General features: G+C 38.9%; 1 protein-coding gene across 4 annotated transcripts in view; it reads left to right on the forward strand.

Moving 5' to 3' along the window:
- The window catches only part of TUT7 (terminal uridylyl transferase 7), a gene marked incomplete at its 5' end in the record, with an annotated part of 58,435 nt that extends 44,364 nt beyond the window's left edge, over window positions 1–14,071 (forward strand). For 2 of the 4 annotated variants that reach the window (XM_079707121.1, XM_079707122.1), the window contains one exon: window positions 13,564–13,832. In XM_079707121.1, coding sequence (XP_079563247.1) covers window positions 13,564–13,631 — 68 coding nt within the window. In that variant the 3' untranslated portion in view covers window positions 13,632–13,832. Of the gene's footprint in view, window positions 1–2,003; window positions 2,081–2,441; window positions 2,510–7,741; window positions 8,569–13,563 lie in introns of those variants that run through there. The other 2 variants (XM_079707119.1, XM_079707120.1) reach the window with 2 other exon arrangements.
- Window positions 14,072–19,378: the final 5,307 nt, after the last annotated feature.

A 19,378-nucleotide genomic window follows, 5' to 3' on the forward strand; every position in this document is an offset into this window, starting at 1 on the left:
TACTTCTGATCCTCTGTATGTCTTGAACACTTATTGCTGGTTTTTTGAGAGGCTTATCAGAGTCATTTGGTTGACTTTTCTCATAAGATTATCAGTGAATCGAAGACCTGGTAATCCCCAGTACCTAAAAAAATGTAACCTAAGTGACCAGAAAACAAGCTACCACTTGAGCTTTGCTACTCAGTGTGTGCATTTTTGAAATGGAAGCGCTGCCGGGCCATGGGGGAGTGATCTCAGGACACCATACAGTGCGTGCAGGAGCCACTTGTATTGTTGTTTAAATACATGTGCGCACAGGCCTAGAAAGGGGACTAGAAGTAGAAGGGTTACACAGTTAATGGTGCCTCTACCTGCAGAGGATTGTCTTTGCATTTCATCATTTTAATAATTTTCTGCAGTGAGCATGATTATTCTTATGATGAGGAAAAATATATTGATACTATCAGTCCATAGCTGAAAATCATCCACAGATCTTGCCCCTTTGAGTTGTCAGATCTTAATCCATTTTTTCTATTAAATGGGTGAAGTGTCCGTTATGGGCATCTTTTTAACAGACTATTAAGGGTAAGGGTTCTTTGTGTGGGGGGGATAAGTTATGGTTTACAAAGCAATTTATACACTCTCTCTTTTCTCAGAACAAACCTGTGAAAGTGGATGGAATTTGATTAGCATGGAAATGAAACCCTGAGAAATGTTTTTGATTAAAGTGGTAACCCTGTTCCTGTCCTCAATTGTAAATGTTTATGTGCAGCATAAAAAAATGTCAGCACCGACAATTTCCTTAAAATACTCACTCTAGTCCTTGTTGTTCCTGGAACACTAATACCTCTCTTCCATTTTATGATACCATATCAGCAATATAGTATCTCTTTTTTTTAAGGTAGAAAATTTTTAGATCAGCTATCCTTATTTTTTTTAAATGAGCTTTATATGAAAAGAAGTATATTTTTAAATTGTTTTCATTATTGATTTAAAAATAGGACTTAAATGTTTATGAAAGTTACAGCTTCAGCTTGTCCTACTTCTAAGGAATTCAAACTCAAACTTTTTTGCCCTAACAAGGGACGTATACCAGAATAAAATTATCTTCTTTTATAATTATGAGAGGTAAAATGTTTAAAAGAAATTAAAAGCAATAGCTAACATTCATTGAGCACTTATGATGGGTAATTTCATCTCATTTTCACCACAGCCCCATTAAATGTGGTATTATTGATATCTCCAGTTTACAGATGAGGAAACTGTAAACAGTATAGATAAGATGTAATATAGTCTCACCAAAATTCCTTTTGTAGGCTACCCTTCAGAAAACTCAGGTCTTGTGTTTACTCAGAGCAGGAACATTGCGTTCCTCTTTGGTACAACAAAGTGGTGAAGGAATGCCCCTGTCCTCCCGCAGCTTGGATGGATCTCTTCTTTCTGGCTAGTAGCAAGTTTTAAGTTGCCTACTAGTGAATCTCTCAAAATAGTTAGAGCAGGGAATTCCCTGGCCGTCCAGTGGTTAGGACTCGGGGCGATTTCACTGCTGTGGGCCAATCTGTGGTCGGGGAACTAAGATCTGACCAAAATTTTTTTTAAAAAGTAGTTAGAGTGGTGATTCTGGCTGCCTAGCGGGCAGTAGCAAATCAAAGAGAGATGGGATATCCTGGGGCAGGGATGGGGTATTATCAAAACTACGGAAAGCACTAGAATCTTAGTTTCTTCTGACTGCAGTGTTTTCACATTAAATCAAGTAGTCATAATATAAAAGTAAAATAAAAAGGGGAGGAGTGGGGCTAGAGTATGGTGAATTTCCTCCAAGAGCAATTAAAAATAATCAGCTTCTTTCTGTCTAAAAATTATGTTGCTCCCACTCATTTCTTCCAATATGTTATTATTTTGTCCACACAGTATACTGAGTAGAGTTTCTGTCATATCAACAGAAAATCTTTCTGTGCAAGTTTGAAACAGGGCTACTACTTTCGATTTAAAGTAGGAACCAAAAGTGCTGATTTCTTTCTCAGGTCTGTCTAAATCTGATTGTGTATTTGGATCCCCTTCTTCACCTAGCCCTTTGAGACCAACTGGCACATTTATTCAGGTAAACCTAGCTCAGGCCTGAGCAGGAAGCCCTCCCATCCTCTGTCTCTCCCGCAAACACGTACTGAGTGCTAGCAGCTCTGTGCCAGGTGCTCGGAGGTGCTGGGCTGCCCCAGGCCCTGTCTCCATCCTTGTGGCTCCTCTCCTCTGACTGAGGCGCAGGTTGCGGTGAGCTTGCTGTGCACCAGCTCACCGGGTGTGCTTTAAGGGGTCCTGCAGATGTGTCTTGCTTGTTGGTTAACTTGCAAAGTTCTGCCACCCACGTGCCTAATTTCAGCTCTCCTTGGATTTAGTTACAGTTTTCAGGCTGTTTCGGATGCTATTCCTTTCGACTTTGTAAACCAGTCTATTTCGTTTTTTAGGCAGTGCTTTTACATGAAGACCAAAAGAAACAAAAAACATCTATATTTTTGAGTCCCCAGTCAGGTATGTGGGTTTGAAAAAAAAAATGTGTTATTTTATTTACTGCATAGTGTACCACATGCCTTTTGAGGCACTTCCTTTGAATAAGTGGTTTTAACAGGGATTGGACATCAGAATCACTTGGGGAACTTCTAAAAATACAGCTACCCTGCCCCCACCTTCATTTCTTAAATCAGATGCTTCAGGGGCTAGGCTTAGGCCTGTGTATTTTTTAAATGTTCTAGGTGATTCTTATACCATCCTTGAGTAGGAACCATAGTCTAGTTATTTGTTCCTCTTCTATACTTTTTGTTTCTGCCTTGAAATTGCCACTGTCTTGTCAGCAGTGTATTCTCCTCATGGAGATCATTTACCATGCACCAAAGTAAGGAAAGAAAGTAATCATTGACCTGAACACTCTCTCTCTCAGCTGCGTCATTTACTAATTCCTTCAACAAATATTTATTAAGCCACACCTCCCACCCACCCGCCCCCTCTAAGTTCAGGGTGTGGGCCTAAACACTGATGAAGCAGCAGTGAACCAGCAAAGCCCCTTCTCTCATTTACTCTGCATTCTTGTCAGAAGAGAGACAAATATTTCATGTGGGACAGATGCTAAGAAATATAAAGCAGGAAAAGGGAAAGAGAATGTTGGAAGGGAGGAGGCCTCTCTGATTGAGTAACATTTAAGCAGAGAGTCAAGTGAAAGAAAGAGGCAAGCCAAGAGGAAATTGGAGTTAGACTCTTACAACAGAGCTGAGAACAGTTTTGTCCTGGATGGGTGACACTAAGTGGGATGAGGGTGAGGTGGGTAGGTGGGAGGTGAGGTCACGGGTATACAAGTGTGGGTCATGCAGCTCCTTCAGCAATGGTAGGGATGGGATTTTTATCTCTACATGAGATGGGCAACTGTTGGAGGGTTTTGAACAAAGGAGTGGTATTATCTGAATTGTTTTAAAAGGTTCATTATGCCGTGAGGAGGCAAGGGTGAAAATTCAAACCAACAGGGAGGCTCCTGCTATAGTTCAGGGGAGAGTGGAGGATGGCTTAGATGTAGGTGGAAGGGGGTGGAGGAAGTGAGGACTGCTAATGTTCTGGAGACTTTAAAGGTAGCGCCATCATGATCTGTTGATGGGTTAGATGATAAAACATGACAGAAAATCATGAGATTTTGAGAATCAGAGCAGACACTGTGATTTTTGCTCTGAGCAGCTAGAAGAATGGAGTTTGAATTTCCTGTGCTGGGGAACCGTCAGGAAGAACAGATTATGGGGAGAAATAGAGTTCGGTTTTAGACGTGTAAGTTTTAAGAGACCTGCTAGATATTGGGTAGAGATGTTGAGTAGCCAAGCAGATATAGGAGCCTGGCATTTAGAGCAAATTTCAGGCTGCAGATACAAATTTGAGGATGCTCAGTGTATAATAGATGGTAGTTAAGTCCTGGGTCTGACTGTGATCACTTAGAAAAGAGAAAAAGCATGTAGAGGCTCAAGCAAAATAAACCAAGGAGACACAGGAAAAAGGGTTCATGGGGGAGGAGAAGCAGCAAGTTGGGTCCCGGAGCCCAAATGGAGAAAGTGCCTCAAAGAGGGAGAATTGACTTCGTGCGAATTGCTGCTCATAGGTCTGTGCACCAAAGACTGAGAATTCAGCATTTTATTTGGCAACACAGAAGTCACTCACTGTGACTTTGAAAAGAGCCATTTCTTTGGAGTGGAGGGCAGAAAAACCTGATTGTAGAGAGTTGTGGTGAGAAGTGCTGGAAGAACTGTAGGCTACTTAACTTCAGCTGTGGGTTAGTGCCAGGTGGGGTTAGTGCCCCATCCCCATCCAGGCCCCAGGCCTAAGGAAAAATGCTAAAAGGGAGGGGGAAATGGGAGGCTGTGAAGCCCTTCTCTTTCTCTTTCTTTCTCTCTCTCTAATCTTCAATAAAGTAGAGTTAAAGGAGGAACATTATATAAGCAAATAGAGCATTTGTGCTCTTTTTAACTTGATTGTATAGTTGATGAGAAAAGTTAAGTTTTTGAAATTTTAAAACTTCATTGATATAACCTGACATTTTTATATATAATGTAAAACAAGCCACATATCTTATGCTCAGCTTTTACATATTGTCTTATTGCTAATGTGCAAAGAATGTTTGCTTTTAGATTGGAGAGGTGCCTGTGTTAGTTACAGAGTGTGAAGAGGCTAATCTGTATCTACCATCAGGTGTCGGTTTCTGAGAGATAGTGCTCTCAGAGCCTCAGCAGCCTCCAGAGTCCCACTGTAGAGAGAGCTCTTCCCAGCTTTCACCAAACCAGGCTGAAATAAGCCAGGGCACAGTGATCTCACCCTGGGAAAGCTGAGAGCTCCAGGCGAAGAGTATTTGGTTGTTTCTACTTTGAATGTTAACAAGAGAAAAATTAATTATTAAATTATTTAAGTACTTCCGTTTCTGTCAGTACCACGATGAATTATCTCCAGTATATAAAATGATCTACATAGAAGTAGGCATTTATTTTTATGATATGCTAATTTTACAGTTGGGTTTTTTTTTTAATGATTGGGAAAAACATTTGAAATGGCATCAAATCTCTTTACAATCAAAATTTAAAAGGCCAGGGTTTTCCTGGTGGCGCAGTGGTTGAGAATCTGCCTGCCAATGCAGGGGACACGGGTTCGAGCCCTAGTCTGGGAAGATCCCACATGCCACGGAGCAACTAGGCCCGTGAGCCACAATTACTGAGCCTGCATGTCTGGAGCCTGTGCTCTGCAACAAGAGGCCGCGATAGTGAGAGGCCCCGCGCATTGAGATGAAGAGTGGCCCCCGCTTGCCGCAACTGGAGAAAGCCCTCGCACAGAAACGAAGACCCAACACAGCCATAAATAAATAAATAAATTTAAAAAAATATTTTAAAGGCCTGAGTATTGAGGTTGGTATGCAGAGTGAGGTAGAACAACTCAAAGAGAAACAGAAATCTTCAGAGAATTGCCACCCTTACCCAAAAGGAGAATATGGTGTCCATGAAAGGTAAAGACATAGGAGACTGTAAGAACAGGGGAGAGCAGGTCTTTCCTGGGAAGGTCTTGTAATTGCTGTCAGTGGAATGCATGGACTTAAAAATAAGAAAAGTTCTACTGGGAAAACCCTCAAAATGAAATTGTGTGAAAAGAGAATGGGGCCTATCGTGAGAGGATTTGATTGACAATGGCAGCAGCCATGAAAGATGGATGAGGAGATTGACAGGCTGCTTCTGAAAGCTGCTTCAACAGATGAAAGTGTTTGGGAAACAGACTCCACTGCAGTTTGTGGGATTGTTTCCCGTAGATCCTCTGAGAGTTTGAGGATCACATAGTTACCAGATGTAAGCAAGGCAAAAGAGTGTTGTTTTTACAAGCTTCAGCCTTGAACAGGCATTTCCAGAACATTTTATGTGAGAAAATACTGATTCTTGCTTAGTTGAGATATTTGTTTTGCCAAGGATAAGGTGTTTCTGAATATCAGCTTTGCCATCAGATCGCATGGTGTGATTTCTAGCTTTGTGATCTTAGCCTCCACTTCCTTCAGTTTCCTCATCTGTTACAAGGGGATAATAGCACTACTATCACTTGCCTGGTATGGCTTTTGAGAAACCCTGGTAAAAGCACTTAGAACGGTAGCTGCATGCAGCGAGGGCGGAGATTGGCGGGGGCTGCTGATGGGGTTGATATTCCCGCAGGGCATCTGTCGGCATTGCTTTTGCTAAAGGCTTTACACATCTTGAGAGTAAAACTTTATATTATAATTGTATAATTTTTTAAGTGGGGGAGAAATACAGATATTAGACATATGCCTAGAAATGGCATTACCAATTGACAGTAAGGATTTCAATAAATTGTCTTCTGAGTAAAAGACTTACATATTTATAAATCTTTTGAATAACTGTAAAACTTAACTTTTTTTTTCCTGTAGTAAGTTTATTACAATAAATAGGTTTACTTTATACCAGAAAAGAAAACATAGGTGGTTAAAATTTATCCTTTCCGGGCTTCCCTGGTGGCGCAGTGGTTGAGAGTCCACCTGCCGATGCAGGGGATATGGGTTCGTGCCCCGGTCCAGGAGGATCCCATGTGCCGTGGAGTGGCTGGGCCTGTGGGCCGTGGCCGCTGAGCCTGTGCGTCCAGAGCCTGTGCTCCACAACAGGACAGGCCACAACAGTGAGAGGCCCGCGTACCGCAAAAAAAAAAAAAAAATTATCCTTTCCAATAAATTAAACTTCAAGTTTAATTTATTGACAACTGTTAAGACTGTTAAATTTACCCATGGTAAATTTATACAAGTTATCTATGTTGTTATAGATGTGAAATATGTCTCAACTGTAAGTAGTATTAAGTTTCCGAAAAGCTCTTCCTTTTCACAGGCTTATTTATCTGTGATGCGTGGGTAGTTTCCTAACAAGAGCCTGCTGGTGTGGACAGCCCCTGCTCTCACACATCAGTTATATTGACCTTAGAAGAGATTAGCTGCTCTGAGCTCCAGATGTCACATTTATAAAATTGGCAGTAGCACCATCTGTGTCATCGGGTGCTGAGAAGATTAAAGCACCCATTCAGTAGTAAGCACTCAACCAAGTTCTCTTTTCCTCTCCTGATACCTCCCTCCATTCCTTTCCACTAGGCTACGTATAGTTCTTAACTCTCAAATGTGATAGTAGTAGATAGAGAATTCCATGAATTTCCTTGATCTTCATTGTTTCCTCCCTCCCCCACATACACACAGCCAACACAGTGCCTTAGGTGTTCAGTAAGTTTGGAAGAATGATCAAGAATACGAACATTAAAATCAGACTTACTTGAGTTTGAAATCCAGCTCAGTCATTAATAGTTGCATTACCTCTGTCGAGTTATCGAACCTGTCAGTGCCTCAGTTTCCTTGTCGATAAATTGGGGCTAATATCTCACAGGGCAATTGTAAGGATTAATTTCATATATGTAAAGCCCTTAACACAGCATCTGGCACACATCACTCAATAAATTATTACTACTCTTATTACTGTGGTTAACAGAAAGTCTCCAACCAGGCTGTAATTCTCTCTAACTTCTAGGACAAATATATAATGGAAATGTTTAACAAAACAGAAGTATGTGGAGATTGGAGAACCATAGTCATAAACTGTTCAGTATGAGAATCTCAAAAAACTAACATTTTTATGTTTCTTAATCCTCTACCGTTTTTGCAAAGAAAATTACTTTTCAAAAGAAACTACCTGTCTCTTCGTTTATTCCATTTTAATCCCAGGATTTGAAATCTTAAAAATTGGAGATACTGGGCTTCCCTGGTGGTGCAGTGGTTGAGAGTCTGCCTGCCGATGCAGGGCACACGGGTTCGTGCCCCGGTCCGGGAAGATCCCACATGCCGCGGAGCGGCTGGTCCCGTGGGCCATGGCCGCTGAGCCTGAGCGTCCGGAGCCTGTGCTCCGCAACGGGAGAGGCCACAACAGTGAGAGTCCCGTGTACCGCAAAAAAAAAAAAAAAAATTGGAGATACTATAAGAGATTGGCGGATATCTTTTCTCCTTCATGATGATGTATACTTTTTTCCTTAACCAGAATGTTAAAGCCTACTTATTAAAAACAAAAACACAGTTCTCTTTATGATAGTAAATTTAAAGTAATAGAAGCACTTTTTAAAAACCATATGGGGAGGGGCTTCCCTGGTGGCGCAGTGGTTGAGAGTCCGCCTGCCGATGCAGGGGACACGGGTTCGTTCCCCGGTTCAGGAAGATCCCACATGCCGCGGAGCGGCTGGGCCCGTGGGCCATGGCCGCTGAGCCTGCGCGTCTGGAGCCTGGGCTCCACAACGGGAGAGGCCACAACAGTGAGAGACCCGCGTACCGCAAAAAAAAAAAAAAACCATATGGGGAGATCTTAGTATCAGTGAATATAGATCATTCTTTTTCATACCCTTCTTGATATTCCAGTATATGAATATACATTATTTATTTAACCATTCCTTATTAATGAACTAGCTCTTTTCAAACATTTGTTATGTCGGTGTCTTCAAAACTTTTTTGCTCGCCTACTCTTCCCCAAAATGTTGAACCACCAATGTATCTCCTTGTATGTGTTTAAGTTTATATCTCAGTTTTTCATCATAATTGCAAAACATGTAATTTCTGGAGGTTTTTTGTAAATATTGGCATTTTAAAAACGAAACTTTTAAATCAGCCTTAAGTGTATCAAATGAAATATAAATATTATTGCAGAAATTTTACATCTTTTATTTTTCGCCTTGAATTCTTTTGTTTCACTTCCATGGAATTTTATCTTAAGATGATACCTTTTATCATATATATTTCAAGCATTTTATTGACCAGCCTATCATACTTATCTGCAACAGAAGTGTTTATATAAATTGGATTTTCTTTTATAAATTGAATTTTTAAGCTTTTTATTAAATCTCAAAGTGTAAAAATTTCTTCTAAATTATTTTTATAGTTATAAGAATAATATAATTAACCAAAACAAATGTTACAAATTTTGATTAAAAATTGCTTTTTATGTTTACTTACTGAAAATGACTGTCCTTTAATTAGATGGGATTTTTTTCCCCATGCATTAATTCATCTTTGGATCAGTACTACTTATTGCAGGAATGAAACAGTGAATCATTTCTATTCCTAATCTTTTTGTTTTTATACTTGGTAAACATTGAGAAACCTCATTAGTCTTTATGATAGCAAATTAAAAGTAATAAATACCTTTAGGAGTCTGGGAAGGGAAGATGTATTACAACAGTGCCACTCAGTTGTTTTCATTCCTTTTTAATTAAATGACCAAAAATCACATAGTAATGCATCATCAGAAATTATTTTGATGGTCATCAGCTATCGGTGTAATTTTATGAAAGCTAAAAATTTGGGTTTTTATTAGAGGCATTCACATTTTGTCACAGATACCAGCATTTTGTGTGCCTCCCTGCCTCCCAAGGCTTTTTTTTTTCACCCTGGGGCAACGTACCACATTAAGAGGTGGATGGTTAGAAGGTATGCCTCTCTGTCTTGTGAAAGGGGAAAGAAAAAGTGGTGTGATTCCTGAGAACCAGCCCAAAGCCTGGGCCACAAAGGCATTCTCAGAAAGAACTCAGAAATTGAAGCACTGTGGTCAACTCTGATTGCCCAACGAATATGTTAGGCACTTGTCCTGTTAAGCTGTTCAGGAATACAAGTACCCAGGGTTGAAGACCACTGTTTAAACTTTATAATGTATATTTGCATGTTTGTCTAGTTATTTCCTCAGGATAAATACCCGTTTAGGAGGATAATAGGTTTAAAAGTATGCATGTTTGGACAGAGATTAATGGCATGTTGTGATTGTTGACAGTCTCAGAGAGTCATTCACAACCTTTCCATACCCTCACTTCATTAGGGTAGTCTTTTTTGCCAGTCTGCTTGAAATTCTACTATTAGCGTTGAACACTAACATTTCCCACATTTTCATTTGTATTTCTTCATGTTATATCTTTGTATTTTCGTTAAGGATTCATTTTTGTCTTTAGTTCTTTCTACTTAGAAATTCATTCATGCTTTGTCAAATGTGTTACAGTAGCCTTCACCACCACCACCAGTTTATTATTCTTTCAGCCTCATTTATGATTTATTTTTCCATACATACATTTGTTTGTTTTAGTAGTTTGATCTAGCCAACTTTAGGGTAGTTTCAAGTCATGCTTACACAATTTTAAGAATTTCATGTTCTTCCCCTAGATTACATAAAAATTCATATTTTATTTCTAGCAGTTTTATCTTTTTTTCTGGCCGCACCATGCGGTATGTGGGTTCCTAGTTCCCAACCGGGGATCGAATACGTGCCCCCTGCACTGGAAGTGTGGAGACTTAACCACTGGACTGCCAGGGAAGTCCCATAGTTTTATCTTTTTACATGTGAATTTTTTATATGAAGTTTCTTCAGGTATGATGAGATTTTATATATATATATATATGGGATTACATGTTTAAGTGATGCAGTAATAAAACTATAAGTACTATTCTTAGAAAAGAATGGTTTCTTAACATTTGGGGGAAAAATATTTTTAAAGGTACAAATAATATAACAACTACCCATCTACTAGAGAATTGGCGTTATTTTTTCACATTTTCTTTTCAATCGTTTGTTAATAAAAGGTTAAGATGGTGACTACCCCAGGCCCATTCTGTCTGTCATGTCCCGCTCCATCCCAGAGGATCCATTATTATGACTTCAGGTACCCGTTCTTTTTAAGCCCTTACATATGTATCCTTTAACATACGTATCCTTGGTGAATATTTAAATTTAAATGACATATCACACTGTATAATAAGAATGTTCTACAACCTGCTTTTTTATATCTATTTAACGAAATTATTTTGAAATTTATATATGTTGTTGTATATAGAGTTAGCCTGTTTCTTTACAGTATTGCATCATACGAATACAGAATATTTTATGTAGCCATTACCTAGTACATGAACATTTAGATTACCTCTGATTTTTTCCTATTATAAACAGTGTTGTAGTGATCATTCTTGTGTGAGTCTTCTTGAGCATGTTTTAGAGATTCTATAGGGTTTGAGTACCTAGAAGTCAAATTGTTGGGCCATAACGCATTTTCATATGTGCATATGTGCCTTTTCAGTTTAGTTAGATACTGTTGTATACCCTCTTATTGGTTGAAACAATTATCACTCCCATCAGCAGTGTTTATTCTTACAAATCTGTTGAGTGAAAAATACTTTGGTGTTGTTCTATTGGGTATTTTTTTGACTCTGGTGATGCTAAGCACCTTTTTCTATGTTTACTGGCCAGTTGGAGTTCCTCTTCTATAAATGATCTGTTCAGATCATTTGCCCATTTTCCTGTTGCGTTATCATTTCCTTAATAATTTACAAGGGTTCTTCATTCTGAATACTGAGCATTTATTATTGTATACTTCCCTAATATCTTCCTCCAGTATATCTTCTCTTTCACCTTGTATCTATTGCCACTTCAGTTTTTAATTTTGAGATAATCAGATGATTGGTTTTCCCTGATTAATTTTCTTGGACATGTAATTCATGATTTTAGGGTTATCTTTCAGAAATTCTTCCCTAGCCTGAGGTTATAAAGATATACATCTATATTTTTTTCTGTTAGCTTTAAAACCTTATTTTTCCTATTTAGATCTTTAATCCATCTGAATTGTGTGTAGAATATGAGGTGTAGTGATCTAAATTTTTGTCCCTTGAGTGAAAAGCCTGTCCTCAATACTTTGTGCAGTTCAGAATATCAAAGATGTGTATTTTTGACCAGTAGACACTCCGTGGTATAAATATGGTATTTATATACAAGTAGAGTGCTTTGAATCTTCTTGACATAGCACTGATTTTTCACTGTGAGTTGACTATCTAGATGTCCTGCTTCGAAAAGTTTGCTTTTGGGGGGCATAAGTTTATATTTGCATACTTAATATTTTGGCTTTGGACATTTTAGAAAGTATAGTTTAAGCAAAATGAAAATAAAAGCCATTTATACTTGTCCCGTTCTAGAGCATTAACTATTATTTAGGTTTTGGAGGTAAAATCTTCCCATCTTTTTACATCAGTGTAATGATAATAGTTAGCATTTACTGAGTACTTTCTATGTGCCAGGTACTATTCAGTTGCTTTACATGTATTAATTAATTTAATCGTCACAATAACTCCAAGGGGGTAGGTGTTATTGCCCTTATTTTACAGATAAGGAAAATGAGGCGCCAAATATCTGATTGGTAGGGTTTTTCCTTTTTCCTTTTTTAATTTTTAGTTTTAATGAAAATATTATTCATATGGTTTTATAACCTGCTTTTTTCATGTTATTGATTATCCTCTGCATACCTAATAATCCTATTGTGTTCATGATATACTTAGTCATATCACAAGTTCTGGACATTTGAGTTGTTTGCATACTTAAATTATTGTAAGGTTTGTATGAATATTCCTTTACCAAAATTTCTACCCACTTCCCTGTCCTTCTGATATTCCTTCAAACAATTTGGTGGTTAGGAATTGGTATCTTGTTTACATTTCTTTGATTACCCATTGATATTGAATATCTTTTAGATACTTACATGCTGTTTTTTTCTCTTTCATATATTGCTTTTTCTTTCACCAGCTATCTATTGGTGTTCATCTTTTCTCTATTGATTTGTAACTTCTTTAGTACTAAGCATAGAAAGCCTTTTTCATAAATAAAACATAATGTGATGTACTTAGGAAACTCTTTCCCCACCCCAAGATTGTATAAATATTCACTACTTCTTATACTTTGACTCTCTTATATTTAATTCTATAATTCATTTGGAATTAGGTGGGGAGGAAAAGTATGATGTGAGGAAGGAAACTTATCTAACTCTTTTCTTCCAAAATTACTTATTTGATACAATACCAGTTATTGAACAATCCATACTTTCCCCCATTGGTTTGAAATGTATATAATCAATGTGTATAACCTTTGTTATATACTACTTTCTTACAAGTAATCACTTAAGAATTTCTCAATTTTCTTGCTTCGTTGATCTATTTGTTTAGACTCCAGAACAGAATTTATTAACTGTTCTGTGGTATGCATTTAATTAGCAGTCTTTATTTCTGTCCTTCACCTGTAAATATAATAAATTTCCTTTTTTTCTTTTAAATCAATGACTTATGGCTACACTATCACCATTCACAGCTTCGTGTCTTCAGAGTAATAATGCAAGATATATATTTCTGACCAAAGTATTCTTTGCAATCTATTCTGTTTGGTTGCAGATGCACAGCAGAGCCTTTAAAAGTTCACCTGGGCTTCTGTACCAATATGTAAATAGTGAGCATGCAAATGTATTAAAATGATGTCACTCTAGCAACTCGTCTGCATTTAGAAAGAATGTGACGAGGCTTACGTTTAATAGATAATATTCTATATATACTTTTTTACAATGTATCTAGCCAAATTACTTGATTCAAAACAAGTGACCAGTATGAAAAGTTTCTGTGAATAATTAACAATAAGAAGTAATTGTATGGCGTTTACGATAAAGTGAGGCTTGTTTCATTTATGTTGGGTTTTGTTTTTTCCCCTCCTCTAGGTAGCCTTTCCAGTAAATATATGACTCAGGGAAAAGCCTCAGCGAAGAGGACCCAGCAGGAATCATGAGGGAAGGAAAATGCTGCACTCTAAATGGCCACTCAGGCGTTCCTATTCACTTTGAAAATTAGGTTCATTTCACAGGACACAGCAGCATAGATCAGGCTTCAACTTAACATTTAAGGGAAATGTCAGATTTTTTTTTAACTTAATGAAATTGTTAATGAGGAAAAAAAATTTTAATATAGTCTTACCTACTACAAATCCCTGTAGATTTAAGGATTTTAATAGAAAGCCATGATGTATGTATTGAAGACAGGTTTAAAAAAAAATGTAACTATGGGCCAGTATTCAGGAACACAATTTCATGCTTTTTAATTCTTTCAAAGCACACTAAAAATGGTGTGCTGATAAACTCCAAGTAAATTAATCCTTTTTTTTCCCTTATAAATCCTTTTTTGTTTGTTTGTTTTGAAGAGGGGAAATTATATTTATTGTTGTTGATTGAATCCTTGTGTGAAAGCGTGTCAAATATGTGTGAACTGCCACTACTGTATTTACGATTTACAAACCTTACTTTATTGATATTTGTAGAAGAAGTGATAACGTGAACATGCGTACCTATTTATGTGAGCCTTCCGTGGATGAGCAGTGCCACTGAGGGGCTTTTAGTTTTCTTCCCTCTCTAATTTTAAGTAAGTTGACATATAACTACTATGGTCATAAAAATGAAGTAAGGAAAACAAGAGTCCTGTTTGCTGCTAAAAACATTTTCAAAGGAAAAATGACGAAAGTAATTTTTACTTTTTATGATATTCAGAAATTAGGGTGGAGGACTTTTAAAATCCCTGATTATTAAAGAGGCTATCTCTGCCAATCATGAGTTTGATTGGTATCATTTTGGTCTGACTGGAGCCCTCCTGGAACTGTTTCTCTAATTCACAAGCCCTTCAGAAGTAGTACATGGTCTAAACTATGCCTCGGTTTATTTATCATTTTGAAATAAAATCACATTTTCAACCTGTAACTTTATCCACATTACTTTCCACTGAGAGTCCTAAATTTCCTGAGGAAACTAGGTCAAGGATTAAGGGCAGTACAGATCTGCTCCTCTTTATCCTGTGTTGCCTTTACATGTGCTCATTCGATCTGGTGTTTATTGACACCCGACGCCTGCCAAGTCCTGGGAATGTGCCAGTAAGAGGCACAGATTTAGGGGAATGAATGCATAGGAAGGGCTGCAGGGGGTGCTTGCTGGGCAAACATTCCCAGATAGAAGAGGGCTCAGAAAGTAGCACACCTTGTGTGCCCTGCTTTTAAACAAATTAGAGACATTTTCCAGCTAAAAAAGAATCATATCAAAATTAACTTTAGAGGGGAGTTCCCTTTGGCTTAGTGGTTAGGATTCGGGGCTTTCACTGCTGTAGCCCAGGTTCAGTCCCTTGCCAGAGAACTGAGATACTGCACGCCACGCGGGGCAGCCAAAAAAAAAAAAAAAAAAAAATTAACTTTAGAGTAGGGAAGTTGTGCTAGAAAGAATTAGGGATTATTCCTTACTCAGTTTTGAATGAACAGAAACTCATGAATTAACAAGTGAATTAAGCACCCTGGGCTAAAACTGCTCTACCTGACTTTCCTCCGCGGCTCTCTTCTTCTCTTGCCTTCGTGCGTGAAAGTCGACTGGACACGTAATTCTTGTCACTTTTTTTGGAAAGACTGTTGATGACATTCTGTTGTCTTCTGGCATAGTAACGAGATTGGGGCCAACCTGATTTTTGTTCCCTTACAGGTTTTATTTTTCTGCTTGGATGCTTCTGTGTTTGTTTCTCCCTGTAACTTTTGTATCAGTGACATTTGTCTGAAACAAAAGTGAATCCAATGTCTCTCCCCACCTAAGGTTTTTTTTTTTAATTTGAGAGAATATCTATATTCATAATTTTAGTTCTCAAAAATACTTTTGTCTATTCTCAAATGCCTCTCCCTATCATCTCTTTCCTTTCTGGTTAGGAAAGCTTGTCAAGTTTAACCTCCACGTGACTGGCTTGATTTTTAGTGTCATTCTGCTGTTTGCTGTTTCTAACATGAAGTTTGTTATTGCACTTTTAACTTTCTTGAACTTACCTAACCCACCACCTTCCTTTTCCTCTCATTCTTTTAGTTTGTTCTTATTATCTTCCTTTTCATAGAAACCATATTTTCATATATCCTTTTAAGAATGTTGAAAGTTTCCTACATTTTATTCTGATTTCTAAAGTAGATTCTGCCCAATATATTTGATAGCTTTTTGATTTTCAGTTCGTCACACTGAATCAATGGGACAGTGACTAGTGTTTGCCAGCAGACCTGGATAATGTATTGCCCTTGGTTCTCTTCACTCCCTTTACTTGGATGCTGGTCACAGCCCCTTCTCAGCACCCCAGCTGGGGGACAGGAACATCTGCTCCATGCTGAGTCCAGTTTCCAGGGTGTGGCTATCTTGCAGATGCAGCTGGTCTGTCTCTTACAAGCTCCAAAAATGCCCCACCACCAGGGTTCTCCCTTCCTCTTTGTCTCAGAAACAAACAAAAATATGAAATCCATTTTTTATACCCCCAATCTATACTTTTTAATCTCTTTCTCAGTGTGTACAGTAGCAGGAATGTGCACACTTAGAGATGTTATTAAATGTTCTCAGATAACTTCAGTTTATTCAAATATATATATATATATATCTTTATTCCCCTAGTGGAAAAAATCCTGGGTAGATAAGTCAATAGGGTTCAGTATTATGGCAAAAAAAAAATGTTGAAAAGCAAACAGAATTTAACAAACCTCCCTAAAACTGCAAAGATGAGCTCGGTACTTTTTTTTCTTTGAAAGCAGGCTTGTTTGGACAGCAGCAGTCAAGAATTTAGCACACTTTCCACTGAGTGGGATTCTAGGCCTAATTAGGTTCTGGCTCTGCCATTTTTCCAGCTGAGAGTGTGGCAAATCCCCCTGACCTCTTAGCAGTTCATTTTCCTTGCCTGTAAAATGGAAATCATACCTGCCCTTCCACAGTAGTGAGGATCAAGTGTGGTCTTACTAAGAAAAAACTTTTTTTAATGTCTAGAACCCTGAAATTAAATCCTGAAGTGCAGTGTTGAACATTTCCCTATTGTAAGTTTTTAACCTATTAGTGGAAATCTAGAAGTGGTTACAGCTTGCGACCACTTCAACAGTCCCCACACCCGCCTAACTTCAACACCACACAACAGCTGCTGCTCTGAGATAAAGGAGCACACATTTTTTATATAGTCATGAAGACACTTTTTTTTTTATTAGTTTCTGCTTTATAACAAAGTGAATCAGTCATACACATACATCTGTTCCCATATCCCTTCCCTCTTGCGTCTCCCTCCCTCCCACCCTCCCTATCCCACCCATCCAGGCAGTCACAAAGCACTGAGCTGATCTCCCTGTGCTTTGCGGCTGCTTCCCACTATCTATCTACCTTACGTTTGGTAGTGTATATATATGTCCATGCCTCTCTCTCGCTTTGTCACAGCTTACCCTTCTCCCTCCCCATATCCTCAAGTCCATTCTCAAGTAGGTCTGTGTCTTTATTCCTGTTTTACCCCTAGGTTCTTCATGATATTTTTTTTTCTTAAATTCCATATATATGTGTTAGCATACGGTATTTGTCTTTCTCTTTCTGACTTCACTCTGTATGACAGACTCTAGGTCTATCCACCTCATTACAAATAGCTCAATTTCGTTTCTTTTTATGGCTGAGTAATATTCCATTGTATATATGTGCCACATCATTGCAGCTCTATTCACAATAGCCTGGAGATGGAAACAACCTAAGTGTCCATCATCGGATGAATGGATAAAGAAGACAGTTTCTTCTAACATGCCAATTTCTTTCAGGGATCTGCACCATTTTCAAGTAACATTAGGTATGCCTGATCCACTGACAAGTAGATTATGTGGCTGAGCACATACATGCAAAACAGCCAACAAGTTAAAAACTGAGTAGTGTGTATTAAGTAGAGGAAAGAAAGCTATTAGTCATACACAGGATCCTCAATCAGAAAATTTAGGACTAGAGTTTTTAAATAGTGTCTAAGGCACTATACTAAACGGCTTGAGTTTAAGCATCATTTATAAAATAGCCATGCCAACGCTCCTGCTCTGTGTGGCTCAAAGTAGTGAGGCTTCAGTGAGATAACGTGCTCAAGGGTTCTTCTGAAACCTGAACAGTGCTGCACAACTGTATAACATTTTTTCAATAATTGATAAAAATGATACATGGCATCTTTTTTTTACATTTTTATTAATAAACTTTATTTTTTTAGAGCAGGTTTAGGTTCACAGCAAAATTGAGCAGAAAGTAGAGAGTTCCCTTATGGCCCCTGCAGCACACCAACCTCCACCACTGTCCACATCCTGTAGCGGAGTGGGACATTTGTTAAAATCCATGAACCTACGTGGGCACATCATTGTCACCTGGAGTCCATTGTTTATGTTAAGATTTATTCTTGGTGTAGCACATTATGTGGCTTTGGACAAATGTATAATGACATTGTATCATACGGAGTATTTTCACAATTTATGGCATCTTTGAATATCTATTACCAATTAGCACCGTTTATGGAGTGCTGCTGTGTGCTGTGCAGTCTTCCAAGACCTTTTCATTTAAGCTTCACCATATCTTTAGGAGACAAGGCATAAGAAGGAACGTGATCACCCACCTAGTCACAGATCACCACCTAGTCAAATCACCCACCTAGTTACAGATGAAACCAAGAGACGATTCCACACACCGTCTCCTAAACTCAGTTTCTTCTGTGCACATAGGGGCTTGGAAAACAACTGTTCTCTTACTGTCAATGCGATTGCATCTCAGTAGCAGAGAGAAAATTACTTAACGAATTCTGAACTATCCAATCCTGTAGGCTCTAGGGGATGAAAGATAAACTGGGTTCTAATAAACACTTCACACTCCGCCCGTGGTGGTGCGCGCGGCGGGCTCACCCTCGCCCAACCCAGCCCAGCATTTTAAAATAAAAATTAAAAAACACTTCACTGATTGGTTCTTTCCACGTCAAAACACTGAGCAAGAATCCATCCTCCCCCGCAAGACTCCACAGAACCCCCTCCTTCCTTTTTCCCTTTAGCACTTAGAAATGCCGCCTTTCTTGATGTTCTCCTCCCATCTGCTGCCCCTGCTGCACTTCTCTCCTACCAGGATCTCCAATTCTTCCTTGGACCTTCCGTTTACCAGGCTTTCTGTGTATGCCTGGGTATAGTGCTGGCTGGACAATGCCTGGGGCTCAGGAATGTTTGCCGAATTAAAGGACAGAAGTCCCTGAGCAGCCACAAGATCTGACAAGCAACAGGTATTCCATCAAGCTATCGACTGGTACTCGCTATAAAAGTACTCCCCGAGCTGCCCAGTCACATCTTACAGTAAAGCTGGATTCCAACCTAAAGCGAACATTGTGTTAGTACCATATTTCAACATCCCAAGCAGCTTGGGGAAAGGCGGGGGAGAGAAGGAGGATGTTTATTGAGAATCTGCGGTAATTCTACGCTCTTAAGAAGAACTGCCTAGCTGGACAAAAAAGGAAGACGGAAACGTAGCTGTCCGGGCCTCGAATCCATTCTGTCCTTGAGAACGGCACCTCCCCGGCCGGTAGACTCCTCTGAGTTCTTAAGCGGCGGGGCAGCACCTTGCCCAGAAGGCAGGGCGTGGAACGGCGCGCCTCCAGAGTCGACAAGTCCGAGCTCATTCCACGTGCCTCAGTCCGGTGTGAGTCAGCGCGCGGGGATCTGCCGCAGAGCTACGACCT

This window comes from Hyperoodon ampullatus, assembly GCF_949752795.1.
Source record: "Hyperoodon ampullatus genome assembly, chromosome: 6".
Classification (NCBI taxonomy): domain Eukaryota; kingdom Metazoa; phylum Chordata; class Mammalia; order Artiodactyla; family Ziphiidae; genus Hyperoodon; species Hyperoodon ampullatus.